Here is a 19741-nt window from a genome sequence, read left to right as displayed (position 1 = left end):
AAATGAACAAGCTGCCAGACAACAACACTGTTTTGCATTCTACCACTGATTTAGCCCAATGTAAACCCTTCAAACTTTATCAGAGAAGAAGCTTCCAATTTTCTACTTCTCCATTTATTTTCAAGTTGTCTTATACAAGTAAAACAACATTTCTCAAACTGTTGAAACACTGGCCCATTTTTAACGTATTGAAACTAGCAATACATCTCCTACATATTTTCCAATTGACCTTCAGTAGGCATCTTGTTTGCTAAAGTGACCAAATAATATTGTCCTCTGACATCTCAACTTCTTTTTTCCTCAGTCAGTCAAGGTAGAATTGTACTGTAAGGCAACAGAAAGGCCCCCAATATTTGCATCCTCTCCTGCCATCTGGAGTACAGGCCATGCCATCACGTCCTTAATACCAAGGCCATATTAACTTCTATTTTAAAAAATGTTAGGGTTTGGGTTGGAAAGTTTGGTGCTATAAACTGACTGGCTGAGTTGAGTCATATTGCTGTTGCCCAATTCGAATGGAGTGTACTATGCCACTATCAAATCTTCATCTGTAATTATTGTCTGATAATATCCACATGAAGTATGATCTTGTGTAACAGAATCCTTCTAGGATCTAATAAATATAGTTTGGCTAAGCGAACTGGTAATATTCACAAGAGGAAAAAAAATCCCCTTTGTAAGTAATTGGAGGATGGGGAAAAGAAGTCATTGTGTCCTTGGGCAATGACCATACAACTGGGTATATGATTTATCCCAATTAAATTGTCTCTCCCTGAAGTTGGATGTGTATTTGCAACACTGGCAGCAAGGTCCCATTCTTTGGTACTTTCAAATAAAATAGCAAACAAAAGATTAAACATGGAACCAAAGTAACTCTGCTGAAATTAAAGTTATTTCCTTAGTTGTGTGGTGCCGAAATTCCATGAGTGGCCCTTAACTTGCTTGTTAGTGACAGCACTTACGCATTTATGGAATCAGCTGCCCAGCCTAAATGTTGATTTCCACTTGTTTTGTAGTCTGTAGTGTGGGCTTTTGCTACTCTTAAAAAGTTGAATAATAATGTTAAATATAATAAAGCAATCCCTCCCATCACATCTACATGAAAAGACTTTGAGCCTTCTTAACTGAACTGTCCCTTCTCTCCCTTCCCTTCATCACTTGTGTTCTCACTTATTTCCATGATCACTTCCATTAATCCCACAAAGTCTCTTTCTGCTAGGGAGATGCCAGAGTCATTAGGTGAAGAGTTGGTGGGCTTTCTCTGCTCCTCAGTGTAATAAATACTTCCTGGATCGTTTGCAGCTTCAGAAGCAGCTGAACTATCTTGCTTTGTAACTCCAGGAGAAGCTTCTGAACTAGGGACAACAACAGCATTCCCTTTGCTCCAATGAGATGGCTCAGCCCCTGGGGGAGTCAAAGAGGTGAAGGGAAAGAAAGTAGCAGGACCATTGCTATTAGCAGTCTTGATGTTATGAGTATAAAGGAAGCTGGAATGGTCTGGAGATACGTTATCTGGAAGTTGCTGGTGGCTTTTCAGGTTATTCAAGCTTTTGAAACTGGTTTGTATCTCAGGGCCCGTGCACTCCACAAAGGGGAACTTGGTATTTACAGAATCCCCTGAGGACAGAGGTCCTTCTGGGCTTCCAAGAGGAGATGTTTCTTTTGACCAACTTATGTTTTTTGTATCTTCTTTAACTGGTATGATTAATGAATCTGAAACATGGCTTTTTTCAGCTGGCCACGGAAAAGACTCCTTTGATTTTGAACCAACCAAGTTCTCACTCCTATCCAAATCACTGGCTTTGCAAGGAGACTGGCTGGTAGTATTGTCCTTCGGAAAAGTGGGACAGGCAGCAATATTGGAGAGAGCAGGAGGTTTTTTCCGGTTTTGACGCTGGGATGGCAAGATCATTGGGACTGAGCTGATGGGTGTCTGAGGAGCACTGTAGAATCCAGGTCTTTCATAGAAAGGGCTTGATGTGAAGGCATCAAATTCTCTTAGTTTACTGGCGGCAGTGTCCCATTGATCTTGAGAACCGATGCCTACTGGGGAGCTGTCTCCCCTTAGCTGGTTAATACTTTGGAGGTTCCCAGGCTTAACCCCATCCATATAAGCATAACAAGAAGGAGAGACATTTTCATTCCTCCGACGTATCAGGCTCATTTTTGGTGACCTGGTAAAATTGGGGGATTGTACATTCAGAAAGCGGCTTATGTGCCCCAGCAATGGTGTTGAGTGATTTGCTTCCTCATTCTCTTTGATCTTTTCCAGGGGTTGGAATTCCATCTCTTCTTTCTGCATGCTGTAGAAAGGAAACAGATAGTAGAATACAATGATGTATTGAAAAAGAGAATTGAAATCAAAAGTCTGCAGGGGAAACTTTGGGGGTTGGGGAGGATGCACCTGGGACTCTGCACTTGATATGACAGACATATCAACACTTTTCATTCAAGGGAGGGGAAGTGACAAGTGCAAATATAAACCCCAAGAATCATTCCAATGCTTCAGATTTCTCCATATACTTTTGTTTACTGAATCATTGACTCCAATGATCAAACTACAATGAAGAAATGAAAATGATATCAACAAAAGATATACAAGGAAGGGAAGGGAATGTTATATGAACATTCTGTTCCCAACCTTCTTAAAATCCTTCAAAGGCCATGATGACTCTCAGCAGCACCGTCTCCAGGTTCAGTGGTCCCCCTGTCCTTCAGCATTGCCTATGTAGCTCAAAGAGTCCACCTCTTTCTCAAGGCAGTTGCTTTTACTTATCCCTCCCTATTATTGCTCATTGTTGCTTATCACCTGAGACCCAATGAGGAAAAATAGCTGAATGCAACTCCTCTTTCTCCTCCTCTTCTTCCTCCTCCTGCTCCTCCTCTCTGTCATTGATGTTCCCTTTACATTTTCCTCTTAGAGAGGAGAATGATAGAGGAGAAGATAGGGGAAAAGTGGGGAGGAAGGAGATGAAGCAGGCCCAAGAAGCTCACAAGTGTGCCTGTCCATGCCAACTCCTAAGGCCAATGCTGTCTGTGCTTGTTAATATTAATATGCCTACATTCATCATTCTTGATTGCCTAAGACATTTTGGCAGAACAACAAAGTACTCCCAATCTAATGAGTGTGTATATGTATATCAATGTGTATTTATGTATCCCCCTACTTTTTTTAACTAAGTGAAGGGCTTTCCAGTTGTAAAATCCATGCAATATATATAAACTAACTCCATCAAATGCATATCACAATACTGTGCATTTTATAAAATCCATTCAAAATGCATTGCATCTATGGTTGGCCAAGTTATTTTAGCACTTAGGTAGAGAAGCTCACAACTTCCCAACTACCCACCCACCCACCCCTGCCAACTCCAAGCAGGAACATTATTTCTGTTATTGCTATAGTAGAAGAGTGTAATAATTTGCTTTCCTTTCATGTTATACCAAATTACTTATGTGAGGTGACTGCCTGATTCTGCCTACTTATATAGGGGTAATCCTGGTTTGAATAGTTTAACTATGAGCAATATTGTAGATGCTTAAAAAATAACCCCATGAACAATTAAATATCACACCAAGAAAAGCTGAATGTGGTGATATGTCCTGATAATCTCATCCCTCAGAGCATAGTAACGTAATCCTTTTAGATATAATGTTGTGATATTTTGTTTGTTTCTTTAGATTTCTTATTTCTTAAGCACCCATTCCCCTCATATCAATAACCTGATATATTTGGTTAACAATATTTGTTTTATGAAGTGTTCAGGGAGAAAACTGCACAGGGCTAAAGGAAACAATTTGCTCTGGTAATTTGACAAAATCAGCTTCACAAAATTGTGTTGGGATGAATAAAGTTGTAATGGGTATCGTATCAAAAAGCTTCAAGTCTTAAACTAGTCAAGTGAAACAATTTGGGTTGCTAATCTGATGTAAAATAGAGGTGTGTGTCAATCTGATATATATTTACTGAGAGTGAATCCTACTGTAGATAAAGTGGTGGCACTCACCAACAAAAGAAAAACAAGAAATTAGTGACAAAGAACGATGTTCTGAAGCTCCTTGGATGAGAAGCAAAACATTTTCAAAGAAAAAAACTAAGGAAGTCCAGTTGCCTTTTGAGGGGGAAAAAAAGCACCTTTGGGATAGTCAAATGATAAATGAGCATGTTTAATGTGCATGCTAATAATGTGGAATTATTTCTGACTATTGAAGTTAGGGAGGGAGAAGAAGCAGTAATATCCAAGCTTGGCATGGCTGGCTGAAACCCTGAACAGGTGCAATCATACTGCAGAGTTGTATATAAGTCCTCCTACAAAACTAGAGAGTCTTGCTGTTCCACAGGGGAGAGTCTACTGCAGATGTATATTCTATGACAAGAAAGGGATCCCTTTCTTGTCATAGAAGCTATTTTCTGTAGCTTCACTCGCCTGATGTCAAAAGTTGATCCAAGGAACGATGTCCTCTTATATTCTGCTGTTGCTGCAGTATAAGGTGGCTGGGGGTCTGATTCATTCCAATATGGATCCTTCTGCAATGCTGGTAAGTCCTGGTGCATTTCATCCACAGCCATAAGGGAGACCTGCCAAGATATGGCACACTATCTCAGCCGCAGTAGTTGAAGGTGTTTGTTCTTTATTTCTCCATTTCTGAGAAAGCACCCATTTCTAATAATTTAGGGACAGCTGCAATCTAAGAAACAATTATGGACTTGCTGCCATTTAGTAACTGGATAGCTTATGATAATAGGTTCTGCATGAAGATAAGAATGAATTATGGCTTGATAAGGCCCCAAGCCCCAAGCTGGCAGCAAAACAAGGAGGCCTGTTAAACCCAAAAGGTTCACTTCATAGTTAGATGTTCCATAGACTGTGCAGCTCTTTCTAAGCACTTAGGCTATTGGTCCTTTTGCATTTAGAAAAAAATATGACTTCATGATTAATACGAATGAGTAACAGGCAAGAAAGCATTAATGAAGATTGGACAACCATTTGTCGAAAATGGTATGAAACAGTATAGAGATTCCTGCTTGAGCAGGGAGTTGGACCAGAATACCTCCAAGGTTCCTTCCAACTTTGCCATTCTATTATTCTTTTAATGCTTGGTCAGAACTCTCTATGGGAGAGTTTAAATTTCACGTTTTCAGAAATCATCCACCCACAGAAAGCAAGTAAAAGAATATATGTTGAAAATTACTACATGTAAAAGATGAAAATGCAGGTTTTTAGTAGCTGATCTTACGCCAGTCACTTAGGTTTTTATGACAAAGTAACATATCTGACAAGTAATATACTCAAAGAAGAGGAGCTTAACATAAAACTTTTCACAGCCATATTTCTTTTGAATATTATCTATTGCATTGCTGAGAAAGAAGATAAATTAAGTTCTAATTTGTGCTATCATTTCTTCATTTTAAAGTTACATGACAGAATTTTTTTGTGACATCGCAGGATATATCCTAAGCTCTTCAATTCACCTGCAGATTCCTATCAATAAGCCAATTAGTTTCAAAGTCATCATCATCCTCCCCAAATGGATTGATGAGCTGTTCTGCTACCTGTGAAATAGGAATAAGGAGAAGATCAGAAAAAAACATCAGTGGTGGTCCAGCAAAATATATTGCACTCTTATATTTAAAGTGACATTACCTGTTAGTGGAAAAAGGAGTAAGATTAGTAGAATAGGGTAGGGTAATCTAAGACTCTTAGAAAAGGAAGCAACAATATATTTGTATTTATTAAAGACCTTGCAGATTTCCTATCTTCATCAATTTTTTATCAGTCTCACTTCTGAATTTAGAAACTGCTTGGAAAAAATATCGCTGGAGTTAAGGATTGCTGAGGTAAAAGAAGAGTAGATGAGGTGGCTACATCACCTTCCTTTCATCATTTACTTCATCATATATATTAAAAAACCATAGCTGTACCACTATTACATGTTATTTGATTCTCATTAAATTTTGAGCTGGTCCTACCTAATGTAGAACATAGTTTTGGCACTTGAAATTCAAGAACGAACTCCAGAATATTATCCCAACGAACAGAAATTCTCTGGAGGACAATTCCATGTTAAACTGACCTTTAGCCAGCCAGCATAGAAGAAAAACTGCAAGAATGTGAAAATGGGCACATAGAGGTCCATTTCATGGCCAGGATATCCCTTGGCTGGATCCAGGAACTGCCGACCAATTAAACATGCAAGGAAGAAACTGTAAACAGCTACCGTCACAACCTTGGAGAAAGAAACATTGTTAGGAACTCTTTAAAAACCCTGATTTACTAAGATAGGTTTCTATTGAGGAGCAGTATTGAACTAGGAATCATTCCAAAACATGCTTCTATAGGAGCAGAAATACTATTATCTACATCAGGAGTGGGCAATTAAGGTCCCTGTGTGCCTCAGGAATTCTGGGTGTTGAACTGAAGTCCACAGGTTGTAAAGAGGCCATAGTTGCCCACTCCTGATTTACACTCCAGTCACTAGTTCAACAATTCAATATCCTCGACAAGCACAGCTTCTCATATCTCTTTTGTTGTGTGTGCTTTGCAAAAGTCCTGTCACCTCTGAGCCACAGATATCTAAATGTCTGCTGCAGCCACATGATGTAGGCCTCACTTTTGCTTATTTAAACCATGTTCATTTAAACTCATTTCATGAAACCTTTTCCCAATATTGCCTACTTTCTGCAGTATCTTAATGCATATTTCATTCCATTTACAGCCTTAAATTTATATCTTCCTGTATTTACCTGATTCACTCCCTTTCTTTATGGGGAAATAAAGATCTTTCATGGTACAGCTAGGACTACTAAGGTAATAAAATGAAATAGAATTGCTGTCTGGAGGGAAAAAAATTCCTTGGAAAGCTATAAAGATTTTGAAGAGCTACATCCCGTTTTTGTGAGGAGGTTTTCTGCTTAATCCAGATTTTAAAATACACTACAATTTGTACGCTGTTCTATAGTTTCACATCCCAGATGACACATTCCTAGGCTACCAGTGCTAATATTCCATATAAATTCTACATCAACAACCTGTTTTGGTTTTCAAAGCCAGTTTGGTCTAGTGATGAAAGCACTTGGCTAGAGACCATGAGTTCAAATCCCACCTTAGCCAAGAGTCCACTTTAGCCATGAAAGCCAGCTGGTGACTTTGGTCCAGTCAGTCTCTCTCTCAGACAAACCCACCTCACAGGACTGTTTTTGTGGAGAAAGTAGGAGGAGGAAGATACATTGTATATGTTTGGTGCCTTGAGTTATTTGTAAAAAAAATAATATAGGGCAAGATATAAACAAATAAAATAAAATATATGGGTTGAACTGTGGAGCCTTTGGTGCTCTCTAAGCTTGGTTGTTTGTTTGCAGACATTATATTACCCATTCTGTTGCAGTCCAGAAGAACTCCACAATTTGAACCTTGGCTAGAAGCTACATGTGACTATGTGCTAATCTCTTTTAATAATTTTTTTGTTAGCAACTTAAACTCAAATGCCATCCTGCAATAAGAGATTTGTAGACCACTAGAAATAAAACCATTATTTGGAGTGTGTGCTAGTAAAATGTGGCAAAATTTATTATTGTTCTATATTGCACTAATAGACTTGTTAATTAAGGCTGCCTTGTTGCCTAATTACATGTTTCTTTAAGCAGATAGTTTAAAGCAACAGCTTCTGCTGTTTTACTTTTTACTCCACCTGAAAAAGCAAACAGGATTCCAGGGGCACAACCCAGCCAGTGAGAAAAGCGCATAAACAAAGGGATAGAGGTGAAATGGGTAGAAGAAGCAAGTGCTGCCTTATATTCAAAAGAACATGAATGTAAAGACGTCATGCAAAACACAAGCTGCCTTTCAATCACTCTACTCAATTCTGTTTCTAGCAACAAAGACACTGTGGCTGGCTTCCATAAAGGCTTCCAGCTTTGACTTGCTGTGACCAAGCAAATTGGGCATTAGATCTTGGTTTCATCTACTTTGAATGTGATTTGTAGGAGACCTAGCTGTGCTGAGTATGAATTTCCCATTATACTTATTGGTCCACAAGGAATGGATTCTGCTCCCACCCCATAGAGTTTAAGTTCATTATCTGAACAGTAGGCTGGGGTTTGGGTGGAGCTGAACAACTAATCTGCTTGGTGCTTGAAGAAGATAAAAGTGTGTTCTGCATGCAGGCTGCTATCATTAAAGGCCATAGAATGTTTGCCAATAGCTGAGAAACTGCCCTTAAGACTCCAGAAAAAACATGACCTCATGGAAAGTCATGCAAAGCTTCCTGTTTGTCCTAAGGAAAGCATAGATACAGAAAAAAGTGTCCTTGCTTTGTGACAGTTGGTACATAGCACACATGTAACCGTACATAGTGGTCATTCCCCATTTATTCTTAACTGTAGCACAAACATGTTTATTTAGTTTATTTTTCTGCTCAAACTTTCTGATATTGGCTTTATCTCATCCCCAGCCCATAACTGAAGCTGGCTTAGGGATATTGTTAGTGTTAAAAGTAGTTCTCCTTATTCCACCACCATCCAAGCATATTTCAAAATGTGAGGTTTTATATCCTTTCCCTTGCAAGATAATCAGCAGAGTGGCAGTGATCAGAAACAGAGGCAAATAAGATCAATGGGAACAAGCCATGGGATCTGTAATGGGAACAGAACATTTCATATGAAACTTGTATGCTGCCCGACTCTCAATAATTCTGAGTGGCTCACAACAAAAGTAATTATAACAAAATCAATTAAAAATTGGCAAACACAAGGAAGGAAGGGATCTCATTCTCTCTTGTCAAGTTAAGAGATAAATCTTAAAGGCCCTTCTAAACAACAGCAAAATGGAGACTATCTGGATCTTGGGAGGGAACCTTGTCCCAGAAGACTGTGCTACTACAGAGAAGGTACATGTCTAAGGTCTGAATAGATGACATTGTTTAATTAAAAATATCTGGAACATACCAACCCTATAGGAAAGTCAGATAAGAGTTTAACTAAATTATAAGAAAGCCTTAATATGAAGCACATATGAGATCTATTTTCTTATAAATGGAATGTACTGTAATTTTGGCTTCAGTCAGACAAAAATACAGTGGAAGTACAATTCTCACCTGTGTGTAGACCAAGGGAATACTAATCCAATCATATCCATAGAGACGCCCACACTGGCTGCGCAATGTGTTCATTTCCTGTTGGAAAGAAGGAAAAGTACCATTAGAGGAAATAAAATTTCACCATAGGACTTTCAGTTCAGGATTTCAATGTGTATTTTGTTATCCATGTCTCTGTCAGCAATCTCTGAAAAGTGTGTTACTAAAGTGTTTTTATTTAGACCAGGGTATTTTGCCGCTAGGAGAGTATAACAGTGAGCACAGTCAAAAGGTCTTGTTGTACAAGTAGTAGAATTGTAAGAACTTGATAACTTCTCTATATTAATCCTCCACTTTCCTTTGTACCAAAGGCCTCTTTGATTCTAGGTTTCCTGTCATGCTACCCATTCTGAATTGTGTACAACAGTTTCTCAACCTCAGGAGCTTTAAGGTGTGTGGTCTTGACTCCCAGAATTTCCTAGCCAGCATCAGTATACTGCCTGAGGAATTCTGGGAGTTGAAGTTCACACATCTAAAAGTTGTTGAGATCTTGTCTGAAGTTGAGAAACACTGATTTATGGCAACTATTCCCACCATGGTGCTATCGAGCTATTAGCTCCTCCACAGCCTATAGTTAGCAGGTCCAATAGTTGAAATGATGAATGTTGCAATATGAGAGAGATCTAGAGATCTAGATTTAATGGAGGTTCAGAACTTTTCCTTAAACCCAATTTGTCTTTTCCCAGGAGTGAATTCTGGAGGGCAGCAATGCAAACTCACAAAAAGATACAGCTTCTTTAAGGGACCACTGGCAATTGCTCTGTCAGTGTCCACAAATAAACCAAATTACCTTTTCCCTTCTAAATTGCTGTACAGCCCTATCTGATAATAGTAGGCCTTCCAGCATGCTGAACTATAACAACTGTTTTGCTGGAGCGTCTCCTCTGCTAAAATACTAAAAATGTCAGATAATGAATTCAAAGCTTGACACATGCAATGTATGTATATCTGACTCACATTCAAGATGCCTTGAAGGAGTACACTGTCACGGATTCGCCCCTCATTACGTGCCTTCACTGCCAAGTTTGAGAACCAGACACATGGGATCCAAAACTTGTTATGGGCTGAATTTAAACTGTCAAACTTCTTGTGCTCTTCTGGTGTCATCAGGCCTACATAGATAGAGATGGTAGAAATTTACTGTAGGAAATACATGGAGGACAGGCTAACTTCAACTAACTATATTCTTTCAAGTGAGAATCAAGCGAGCAACTATGCTTGAGAAACAGGCAGGAAGAAGTTTGAAAACTCATGAGAAAAGTGCAGTAAGAGCTAAAGAAAGAACACAGAGGAAATGTTAAACTATCTATTTATACCCCAATGCATCTAAGTGGGCGATAGATTGTGAGGTGCTAAGAGTTAGTACAACTAAAGTCACACTTGCAATGTTCCTTCTCAACTCATGCAATAATTTACCACTCCCATCATCTCTCAAAGTGGTCTGAGTCAATCTCTGAATAAAAGCTTAGTGAATTCATCTGCCATCATCTCTGCCAATGGGCAGTATTTCAGGTCCATGTCCCCTTTCTTGTGTGTTGCACATGTGTGCCTTTGTGCTTTGTCCTGGATTTATTTGTGTTCATCGTGAATGCATTCCTTATTGTGTTCAGTCAATACTCTTGGCTTTGGTATATCTATTCCATAGCCCATTAACAATTTATGTAGCCACACAGTTTCTTATCACACTTGTGTTGCTGATGTGTATTCCACTTCTGTGGATGGCAGAGCATCAACTGACCGCTTTCAGCTTCGCTAACTGATTGGCCCATTTCCATTGAGGAGCAGTTGTCCAGCTGTAAACTCACAGTCTGTTGTGCCTCTTGTTCTATTTGCATCTGTGTAGTCTATTACTTGGCTCAGCTGGTAAACTGGGTATGCTGTATCCTTGGATACTTGCTATTAAAGTTAAAAAGAGCTTCTTCACTAGAACCTTGCTCAAATCAAGTTTAAATTCACCAGAAAGATATGGTAAAAATTAATACTACAATCTAGACAGAAGCAGTACTTTATTTTTGACAATGAATGCAGGGTACAGAATTCTCAACCTTCTACTAATTCTGCTCTTTATTTACAATTTGAGCCTTGAATTTTTTTTTTTTTGTATTAATTGAGTTCATAATTGTTCACTGCCCGGAGTAATTTGTTTGAGATGGGCAGCTATAGAAATTGAATAAATAAATCTGTATGAAACATAGAACACCAGTAATTCAATGCTTAGTCAAACTCTGATCTTCCATTTTAAAAATGATCTTGACTTCTTTCTATATCATTCTCAAGGTGTTTTAGGTATCTTTCAAATTTTTAATAGTATATTTATATGTTGATTTTATTATTGTAGGGTAATGAGACTGGGCAATTTGTTTTTCTCTTCACTCATCTCTCCATCAGCTATACTTAATCATATTTCCTGATTGTAGAAAATCTCCTGAGAGGAGACTTCAGTTCCTTTGGGATACAACTTCCTTTGGGATACAACTGAAACCATCCATCTATTAGATAGGTGATAATCAATGAAAAACAAAATATTCGTACACATCCCTTGTTTATCTTTTAGGCACAAAATCCTCACTCTATGATAATTTCATTGAATTTTTCCTTTCCTTCATCAAAAAATTTAAATGTTTTTTCAAAATCTAAAATCAAAATAAATGTTGATCAGATTAGTTTTGTAGTCTAATTGCACAGATTGCACTATTAGTTTGATTCATTCTATTACACCACAATAGGATCTGCTTGTTTTGGCTTACCAAGAGATATGAGTCCAGCTACTATGGCTTGTAAATTAATGATTTATGGCTTAGTGTTATATATGAACCAGATCACTTTAGCTTGTTCAACAATCTCTGGTTAAAACAAATACCTAAGTTCTGTCAGCCCTGCAAGATAGTCCAGACAGGAAGCACTCCCAGATGCATCAATTATATTTATTGTAAAATTACATTAAACAAGTCTTGTAAGTTTGTAAATATGTACATCTCTCTCTTCTGACCTTTACAGCTCAAGAAACTAGAAATGGTCCTTTCCGAAATGTTTGCCATGCCCATATTCCTGTCTCATAGGCTAAGCTACCTCTTATTCTACCATTCCTGTGACTGTGGCTCTTCCTGGTGTCTTAAGCCTTCATTCCCACATATTCAAGTTCAGACATTTTTCTAAGTCTTGTGATTTGCTGAATAAACTGAATAAACTAATAAATGGTTGCATTTACACCTTTTTCAACAAGGATTCACAACCAAATTCACATTGTGGCTTAGCACAAACTATGGCTCTACACACAGAGAATTAGGATCTATAACCATAGTACTTGGAGGTAAATGGGACTCTTACTCCTGCTTTATCTCTACCTTTATACTCCCACTGAGTGGAAGAAAAAAGCCAGTTACAGTACTCCCAATTGCCTCATTTACCCCTATGAAACTGGACTCCATTGACTGAATCTCAAAGGGAAAAAAACTTAAACAGTCTTACTATTTTTTAAAGTTATATATTTATTTTTATGCTAAAATTGAATTTTATTATGAAGTTTCTGTTTCCTTAGTAACAAATGATATTTTCAGATTTCAACTCTAAAAAAAGAGTCAATTGCTCTTTCATATGTCACACTCTTGTGCACTGTTGAAAAAATATTTTTTTTAAAAAAAATAAATGTTTCTAAGCCAAAGAGGGGGCGATCACAGCAATGGAAAATAAAAGGCAGAAGTAGAGTGAAGAATGGCCTCTAGATAGTGCCTCATTACTACAAATGGTATTGGAGAAAGACACACATATAGAGAAAATTTCGCTTTCGCTTGTTACTCTGATGCTCATTGATCCATCTTTATTGGGGCTGTGCTGATCTTTCAAAAGATGTTTCACTTCATTGGAATTCATGAGACCAGGAAGTCTAATTAAATTCCCATTCTGACAATGAAGCAGAGATGTAGATTTGTTTCCTCACTTCTAAAGTGTTTATGAAGCTGAACAGCCAACTGAAACAGGTTATACCTCATGAGATAGAACAATTCACTTTATGAGCTATAGCTCATCTGAAGGACTTATCATACATAGGTTTCATGCTTAAGGGGACAACAAAACAGTGGTGGGTTTCAAATTTTTTTACTACTGGTTCTGTGGGTGTGGCTTGGCGGGCGTGGCATGGCATGGCATGGCTTGGTGGGGGTGGCAGGGGAAGGATACTGTAAAATCTCCACTCCGTCCCCAATCCAGGGGAAGATTACTGCAAAATCCCCATTTCCTCCCGGAAATGGGACCTGGGAGGCAGAGAATAGATGGGGGCGGGGCCAGTCAGAATTTTTACTACCGATTCTCCGAACTCCTCAAAATTTCCACTACTGGTTCTCCAGAACTGGTCAGAACCTGCTGAAACCCACCTCTGCTACAAAACCATCCTGTGGTGAATCAGCTTATTATTAAAATTATATAGCAACATTATTTATTAGGAGATACTTTTGAGTGTTGGGTGCAACTCTTAAGTTTAGCTGGGAAGTCAGTCTATAGTTAAATATAAGTTTGCAGGGGACCCAACAACTAAGGTTATTCAACATTTTAAAGACAACTTAGAATTTATGAAGTAAGAAGAGTTATTGGCCTGCAGGGAGGAATTAAAAAAATGACAAAAATGAATACAGAAAGACAAAGATAGTGGTGCCATCAAGCAAAGATTTGGGGACTGAGAGCCAAAGCATCTTTCTGCAGAGTAAGCAGGAGGGACTCAAACCAGCAGGGCCTGCCTAACAGAAACTGAAAGGTCAACTGAAGAAGCCCTCTCATGAAATCATTAGGTCTACTCAGACTAAGGCCAGTTCTAGATAGTTCTGAGAGTCTGCTACTTTCCCAAGGAAGTAGGCAATAAGCTTTCAGCTGAGAAATGAAAGCAAGAAGGGCCATGGAAAGGCACCAGCTTTATGGAACAATGCTGAAAATGGAGCAATCTGCAGTATTGATTGGAATGGAAGTTGCATTGGAGAGCTAACCCCTCTCGGACACATCAGGGATAGTTCAAAGAACAAACCTTGAACTGAAATGAATATGGAATTCATTTCTATATCTTCCACTTGTATGAATAATCACTTCTGGGGTGAGGGAGAGGGGAGGAGAACATTTTTCAATATATGAATTGAATATGAGTCCAACAGATTTTTTTTCCCCTGGGCAATGCAGAGCTGAGTTTGAGTAGTTTTAGGTTATACCTCACATCCATTTACACAAAAATTGTATAGTTAGAAGGGGTCATTTAGGCCATCAGGTCCAACTAACTGTTCTTATTCAGAATTAGCTATAGAGAATTTAACTTGATTTATTCTCCAGAACAGAAATATTGGACTGCAGTGGTAGCATCTCTTGGATTGATTTATTAATAACATTTTCATAAAGCTCATCAGTGTAAAACTTTTTCAGTCAATCTCAGAACAATAAAAATACAGAGTATAACAGAATGAGGAAAAATGGAAACATTAGAACAACAGACAAAAGCCAAAAGAAATAAAACATTGCAACTGAAATTTAAAATCCCATTTTGTACCCACCCAAGCTGATTGTTGGAAGGCATAGGATAGTTTGCTGCTATTATTTCTACTTGGCCCTATTAGTCAAGTAGAGACTGACAGTAAGGGTGTGGTTTGGTTATCATAGAAAACTGCTGCTGGTTTTCCTTCCCATAGTGATTGATTGCAGAAATTCCTGACATAAAATGTTCTCTTGGTTGGAAAAAGCTGCCTTTAGATACCCCAGAGTGGCCTCCATGAGATCCATCAGTCTTTGAGCTGATACAACTAATCCTTTGGTTAATGCATGGCTTTGCTGCTTAAACAACCTCTCAAAACAGCCTCCAACTTTCACGCTTGCCTGTAGATCTAGGGATGAAGCAATGCATCCACCTGGTTACATGTTACTGGATTACAAGATTCCTTGTTTGAAGGTTGTCAGAAGGTTGAATAATTGCAGCTGGACTAATTTTTAGTAATTAGTAATTTCACTGCCCATCCAGGCAGCTTCCTCAGTCTGTGCAAGGCAGAGAGTTAGGCAGAGTTGTTGGGATGTACCAACTCCTGCCACACCAACCTCAGGGGATTCTTCCCCAAAATGCATTGCAAAATGTTGATGAAGATTCTCAGTCATCCAGACAGAGATGTCTGAAGATTGTCTGAAATTATCTAAAAGTGGAATCATTGCAGCTGAACTAATTTCTAGTTTCAGAGATGTTGGAATCCCCTCAGGTGGGTGTGGCAGGGGTTGGTACATTCCAACGACTCTCTGCCTAACTGCCTTGCGCTGACTGAGAATGCTGCTTGGATGGGCAGTGAAACATCTCTGAAACTAAACATTAGTCCGGTTGCAATGATTCAACCTTCAGACAACTTCAGACAATTGTTAGACATGTCTGACTAGATGATTGAGAATCTTCACTGAGAACGATTCCTTGTTAAATCTAGGATCTGATTTCAGAACTGAATGGATCTTACTCTAATTACTTTTATTGTTTTTTTAAAAATAGTACTGTAGGACAGAAACAGTCAAGCCGGTAAAGGGATTATCACAGAGAAGACTGTTTATCAAATAATTATACAGAGCTAGTTTGTGAAGTGGTTAACACATTAATCCAGAAAGTGGGAGACCCTGACTTCAAGTTTCACCTTGGGCACACAGCTGATGGGTGACCTTGGGCCAGTCACTTTCTTTCAGCTCTGGGAAGGAGGCAATGGCAAACTACTTATGAAAAACCTTGTCAAAAAAATTGCAGGGACTTGTCCAGGCAGTCTCTGACAATCAGACACAATTGGATGGGGAGGGGGAGGGAGGGTAAAATAACCTAAAGGAAGCCAAAAGGACTGGAGTCTTAATGATCTGGGAAAACTGCCGAAGCTACTTGGAATAATCCTTTTTAAAAGAATGCCTTTACACAATTAGTGATCATTTGAGTCTGCATAGCCATCCTCATTTGACTGAGTATATCACCCAGTACTGCAATAAAATGAATGGATATTCATAGGATTATCTATGTGGGTATGTGGCTAGAATCTTGGTCTTGACTAGGGAATGTTAAGCACTTGGGTTTTTAAATGGTAGTATTCAAGGGGGGCTGACTGTTATAAACCTCACAAGGACTCAGTAATATTCTCCCAAAGAAAATCAAACCCAGTTACTTATGATATGAGATGTGCTGTAAACAACAGTTGCAACTGTTCCAAGGGACTGAACCCTCCATAGATTGAATGTGATACTGAGAGGCAGTGTTAGGAAGGGGTTATCAGGCAAAGATCATTTTAGATTGTCAGTCCTATAACTCATGGAGTGGCCTTATTTGGCAAGCATTATCTTTCTTTCTAAGCTATTTTGTAGAATAAAATAAAGAGAGAAAACTACGTATGATGCTGTGAATCCTTTGGACAAAAGGCAAATAGGATGGGACTGTAATGAATAAACATTATTTATTTATTCTTCCCGTCTGCATCTTGGTAAGCCATTTCTCCCTAATCATGTATCCCCAGATGTATTGGAATATAACTTCCATCATCTCCTCCTAGAAGATCTGGCATGAGTTACAGTCTGAAGGACTTACTGTTGGAAATAATTCAATCAACTTCAGAGCTCCCAGAAGTATCATTAGGTGCACCAACTTCCATGGCATTTTATCCTAGTTAGCCTCTGCTGAGTTGTCTTGGCAATGCCTACCTGCTGTCACTACATGTTCCATGCTGGGAAACCGCTTGAAGACTGCAGTGCTGACTGAGCGCAAGATCAGCACACTCAGTAGATTAATGTAGCGCATGAGTGTGCGCCGCAGAAGACGCCCATACTCGTCCTTCCCATCCACACCACTTGAAACCAGATTCATAATGCGATCAGGCCATGGGATACTCTCGTACTGTCCCCACCAGCGAGATACCACTAAAGTTACATAAAAACCTAGAAAGGAACAAGGACAGCGAGACACAGCTCAAAATCAGCCAGTTCTCTGTGGATAGAATCCAATTTTTTTGTATTTGATTGTCCAGAAAATACATGCTTTTCTATGGTAACAAAACCAAGGCTTTGATGAAAGCCCCACATTTCTTTTCAGAATATATAATAATAATAATCAAAATTATTATCCTAAAGAATTTGTGTTGGGAGAAATAACTGCCTGAATGGCAGAATGATATCAGTAATGCTTCAATTAAACTCTTGCTAAGAACTATCATTCGTTTTTCAACTTTTTGATCACCTGGAGATAAAAATACTGGCCATAAATAAAAAGGCACTGTAAAATTGTCTTGCAGTAACATTCTGCAATAGGGAAAGGTTGTAAATCATCTCATGTGCTATAAATTAAAAATAATAATAGTATAATTCATCTTTCTCCCATCTTCCGCAGTTCTTATGATCTTTTTAAAAAGAGCAATAAAACCTAAGGGCTACATTACACATTTTGGGGAAAGCAAAAAAAAAAAAGGAAAAAGAAAAAAGAAAACAATAACCTGCTTCCATAATGTTATCAATATAAAAATGAAGGCTCTGTCCCTGAAGTCACCAGGACATGATCTCAACACAAATGGCTTCATCTTTCAATCTCTATTTTGCCTCTGTTGAGAATGAAGTGAGTTGAACCCACTGGAGATAATGGACTATAAATAAGCTTAGAGACAGCCGGTTCAACTGGACTTTGGTTTAGTGGTTTCATTAAACACGAATTAATTAATTTCATTTTTAAAAGGTTACATAGAAAAATCAGAAACACCATTTGGATTTTTTGCCCTAAGCACTAAAGTTAAAGCTACTGCTTGTTGTAGATAAATCAGTTAATTAACATATAGAGAGAGACTTCACATTCATAGCATTTGTCTCACATTTTTGCAATCTTACCTAAGACAAAAGACACAGGAATCAATTCAGCATAGCTATTGCAGTAAAGGGCTAATTTTTCAAACATCAGCCTTTGACTCTCATTCAGAATTAACCTGCAATCAAGCACATTGTGATGTCTCAAAACAGCAAAAACATTTCTTATTGGTGAGAACAAACAAAATATTAATTGCTCTATGAATACAGACTCAGGTGCATTCCTGTACATACTGGGAATTAAGTATTGTTATTGCGGTTTTACAAAATTGCAATCTTTTTTCTTTGTTCCATAGAGGTTACATGTGCTAATGCAGCACTTTTGCTATAGGAAAGTACCACTTTTTTAACCAATCAAAAGACTATTCTTTAAACCAAGGGATATGTAATTTTTACTGCATATGGCAATTTCTTTGTGGTTTTATTATAGGAATGTTACCAATTATGATTCACATTAGTTCTTTTGTATCAGATCAGATACCCTGTTTGATCAATCATCAACTAGCTATTTTGATTCTGTTAAAAAAAGTGGTCATATATGAGAATGTATGCCTGAATAATAACAATGAATTGCAACTGCCACAATAGGCTACATTATTTTGCAATTGTATTGTTTCAAGTCCTTCAACTCTATTACAGCATATTTTAAACATTTGTATGGGGAAAAAAGACTAAAGAAGCAGTCAGAAAGCAGAAATAAGGAATGGGAGATTACATCGTATAAATTGCCCTCCAAAGATTTTTTTTAATGAAATGTGTTCCTAGAAGCAAGTACTGTTGTTTAAGATTAGACCACATAGTTTATCTGGTAAGAAGTGCATGGAGAGCAGAAAGGAGAGTGGAAAACAATTTTTGAGAGGCGTTGGCTCACTATCTTCAGAAGATACAGAAGTAACAACCAGACCAAGAGGAACAAAGCTACCCTACTGATCTCTTTTTCACAACCCCCCCCAAAGAATCCCCCCCCCCAACAACAACACTGTTCGGGTTTAGAGAACTGGAAATGCTCACCTGTAGATGAGGCTGATCCCAAAGTAAAGTGATACGAAGATTAATAACTCACAATAGAGGAGCTTGTAAATGCTGCCTTTCCATTGTAGCAGAAGCTGTGAGAAAGTGCCCAGGCGGGCCTCAGCTACACGGTATGTGTAGGTCACTGTCATCACAGGGCCTGCTAGAAACAAACAGCAGCATGACAAGAATTAAACCAGAAGAAAGACCCATAGAAAGACTACCACCATTCCCAAAAATTCACCGTGAACTCAAGAATGAAACAAACAGAGTCCATCATACATAAATATATCTTCAAGTACACTATCTCAAATAATGGTCAATGCAAACTTTGGGCTAAGTCAAACTCAATTCTTCCTGATATACCATGCATTGCAGAAATCTTATATCCAGTGTGGGCAGCCATAATCCTAGTCTAACTGCATAAACTCCCAATTTATTTCCAAAAGTCATCTGCAAGTGATCAGGCAAGAGTTCTAGTCAGAGTAAATCAGCAAACCTCTGGACAAAATGAGGGGAAAAAGAAAAGGGGAGGAGAGAAAAACTAGCTCTATATCTCCTTATATTATAAAGTACTTTCCAGAAAATAAAAAAAAAATCTGATGATAAAGGCACCTAAACAGTATTTTAAAGTAATTGCAAACCAATTAGCCTATGCATCAGCCCATGGTGTTTTAGGCAATTTCAGAGACCAAAAACAGAATTTCACAGAGAGAAAGGCAGATAAACATGAAAAATGCCGGAGCATTTATTTGCAGACAAGGAAAGAATTTAAGAATAA

The 19741-nt window shown here is 38.3% G+C and overlaps 1 protein-coding gene across 1 annotated transcript; it reads right to left on the bottom strand.

Moving 5' to 3' along the window:
• Positions 1 to 912: 912 nt before the first annotated feature.
• LOC139327499 (bestrophin-1-like) lies at positions 913 to 19412 on the bottom strand. Its single transcript, XM_070957337.1, has 10 exons — positions 19327 to 19412; positions 18961 to 19123; positions 17974 to 18068; positions 16804 to 17037; positions 10090 to 10244; positions 9094 to 9171; positions 6076 to 6228; positions 5474 to 5554; positions 4428 to 4579; positions 913 to 2303 (listed from the first exon to the last, which is right to left on the bottom strand). Exons 1-10 carry the CDS (start codon positions 19364 to 19366, stop codon positions 1121 to 1123), a joined length of 2334 nt encoding a protein of 777 aa, XP_070813438.1. The 5' UTR covers positions 19367 to 19412; the 3' UTR covers positions 913 to 1120.
• Positions 19413 to 19741: the final 329 nt, after the last annotated feature.

Source organism: Pituophis catenifer, unplaced genomic scaffold, assembly GCF_029215685.1.
Source record: "Pituophis catenifer annectens isolate HBS135680 unplaced genomic scaffold, rPitCat1.0.hap2 SCAF_1, whole genome shotgun sequence".
In the NCBI taxonomy this organism is placed as follows: domain Eukaryota; kingdom Metazoa; phylum Chordata; class Lepidosauria; order Squamata; family Colubridae; genus Pituophis; species Pituophis catenifer.
This window is presented reverse-complemented; position numbering and strand designations above follow the sequence as displayed.

What these genes read in the sequence shown, in the direction of transcription:
- LOC139327499 (XM_070957337.1), bottom strand. Translation starts at nt 19,366, where the DNA reads ATGGCTGCCCACACTGGATATAAGATTTCTGCAATGCATG. An exon ending in GGAACATGTAGTGACAGCAG is followed by an intron (nt 10,245 to 16,803) that starts GTAGGCATTGCC and finishes CTATCTATGTAG; the next exon opens with GCCTGATGACACCAGAAGAG. An exon ending in TCTATGCTGGCTGGCTAAAG is followed by an intron (nt 5,555 to 6,075) that starts GTCAGTTTAACA and finishes CCTATTTCACAG; the next exon opens with GTAGCAGAACAGCTCATCAA.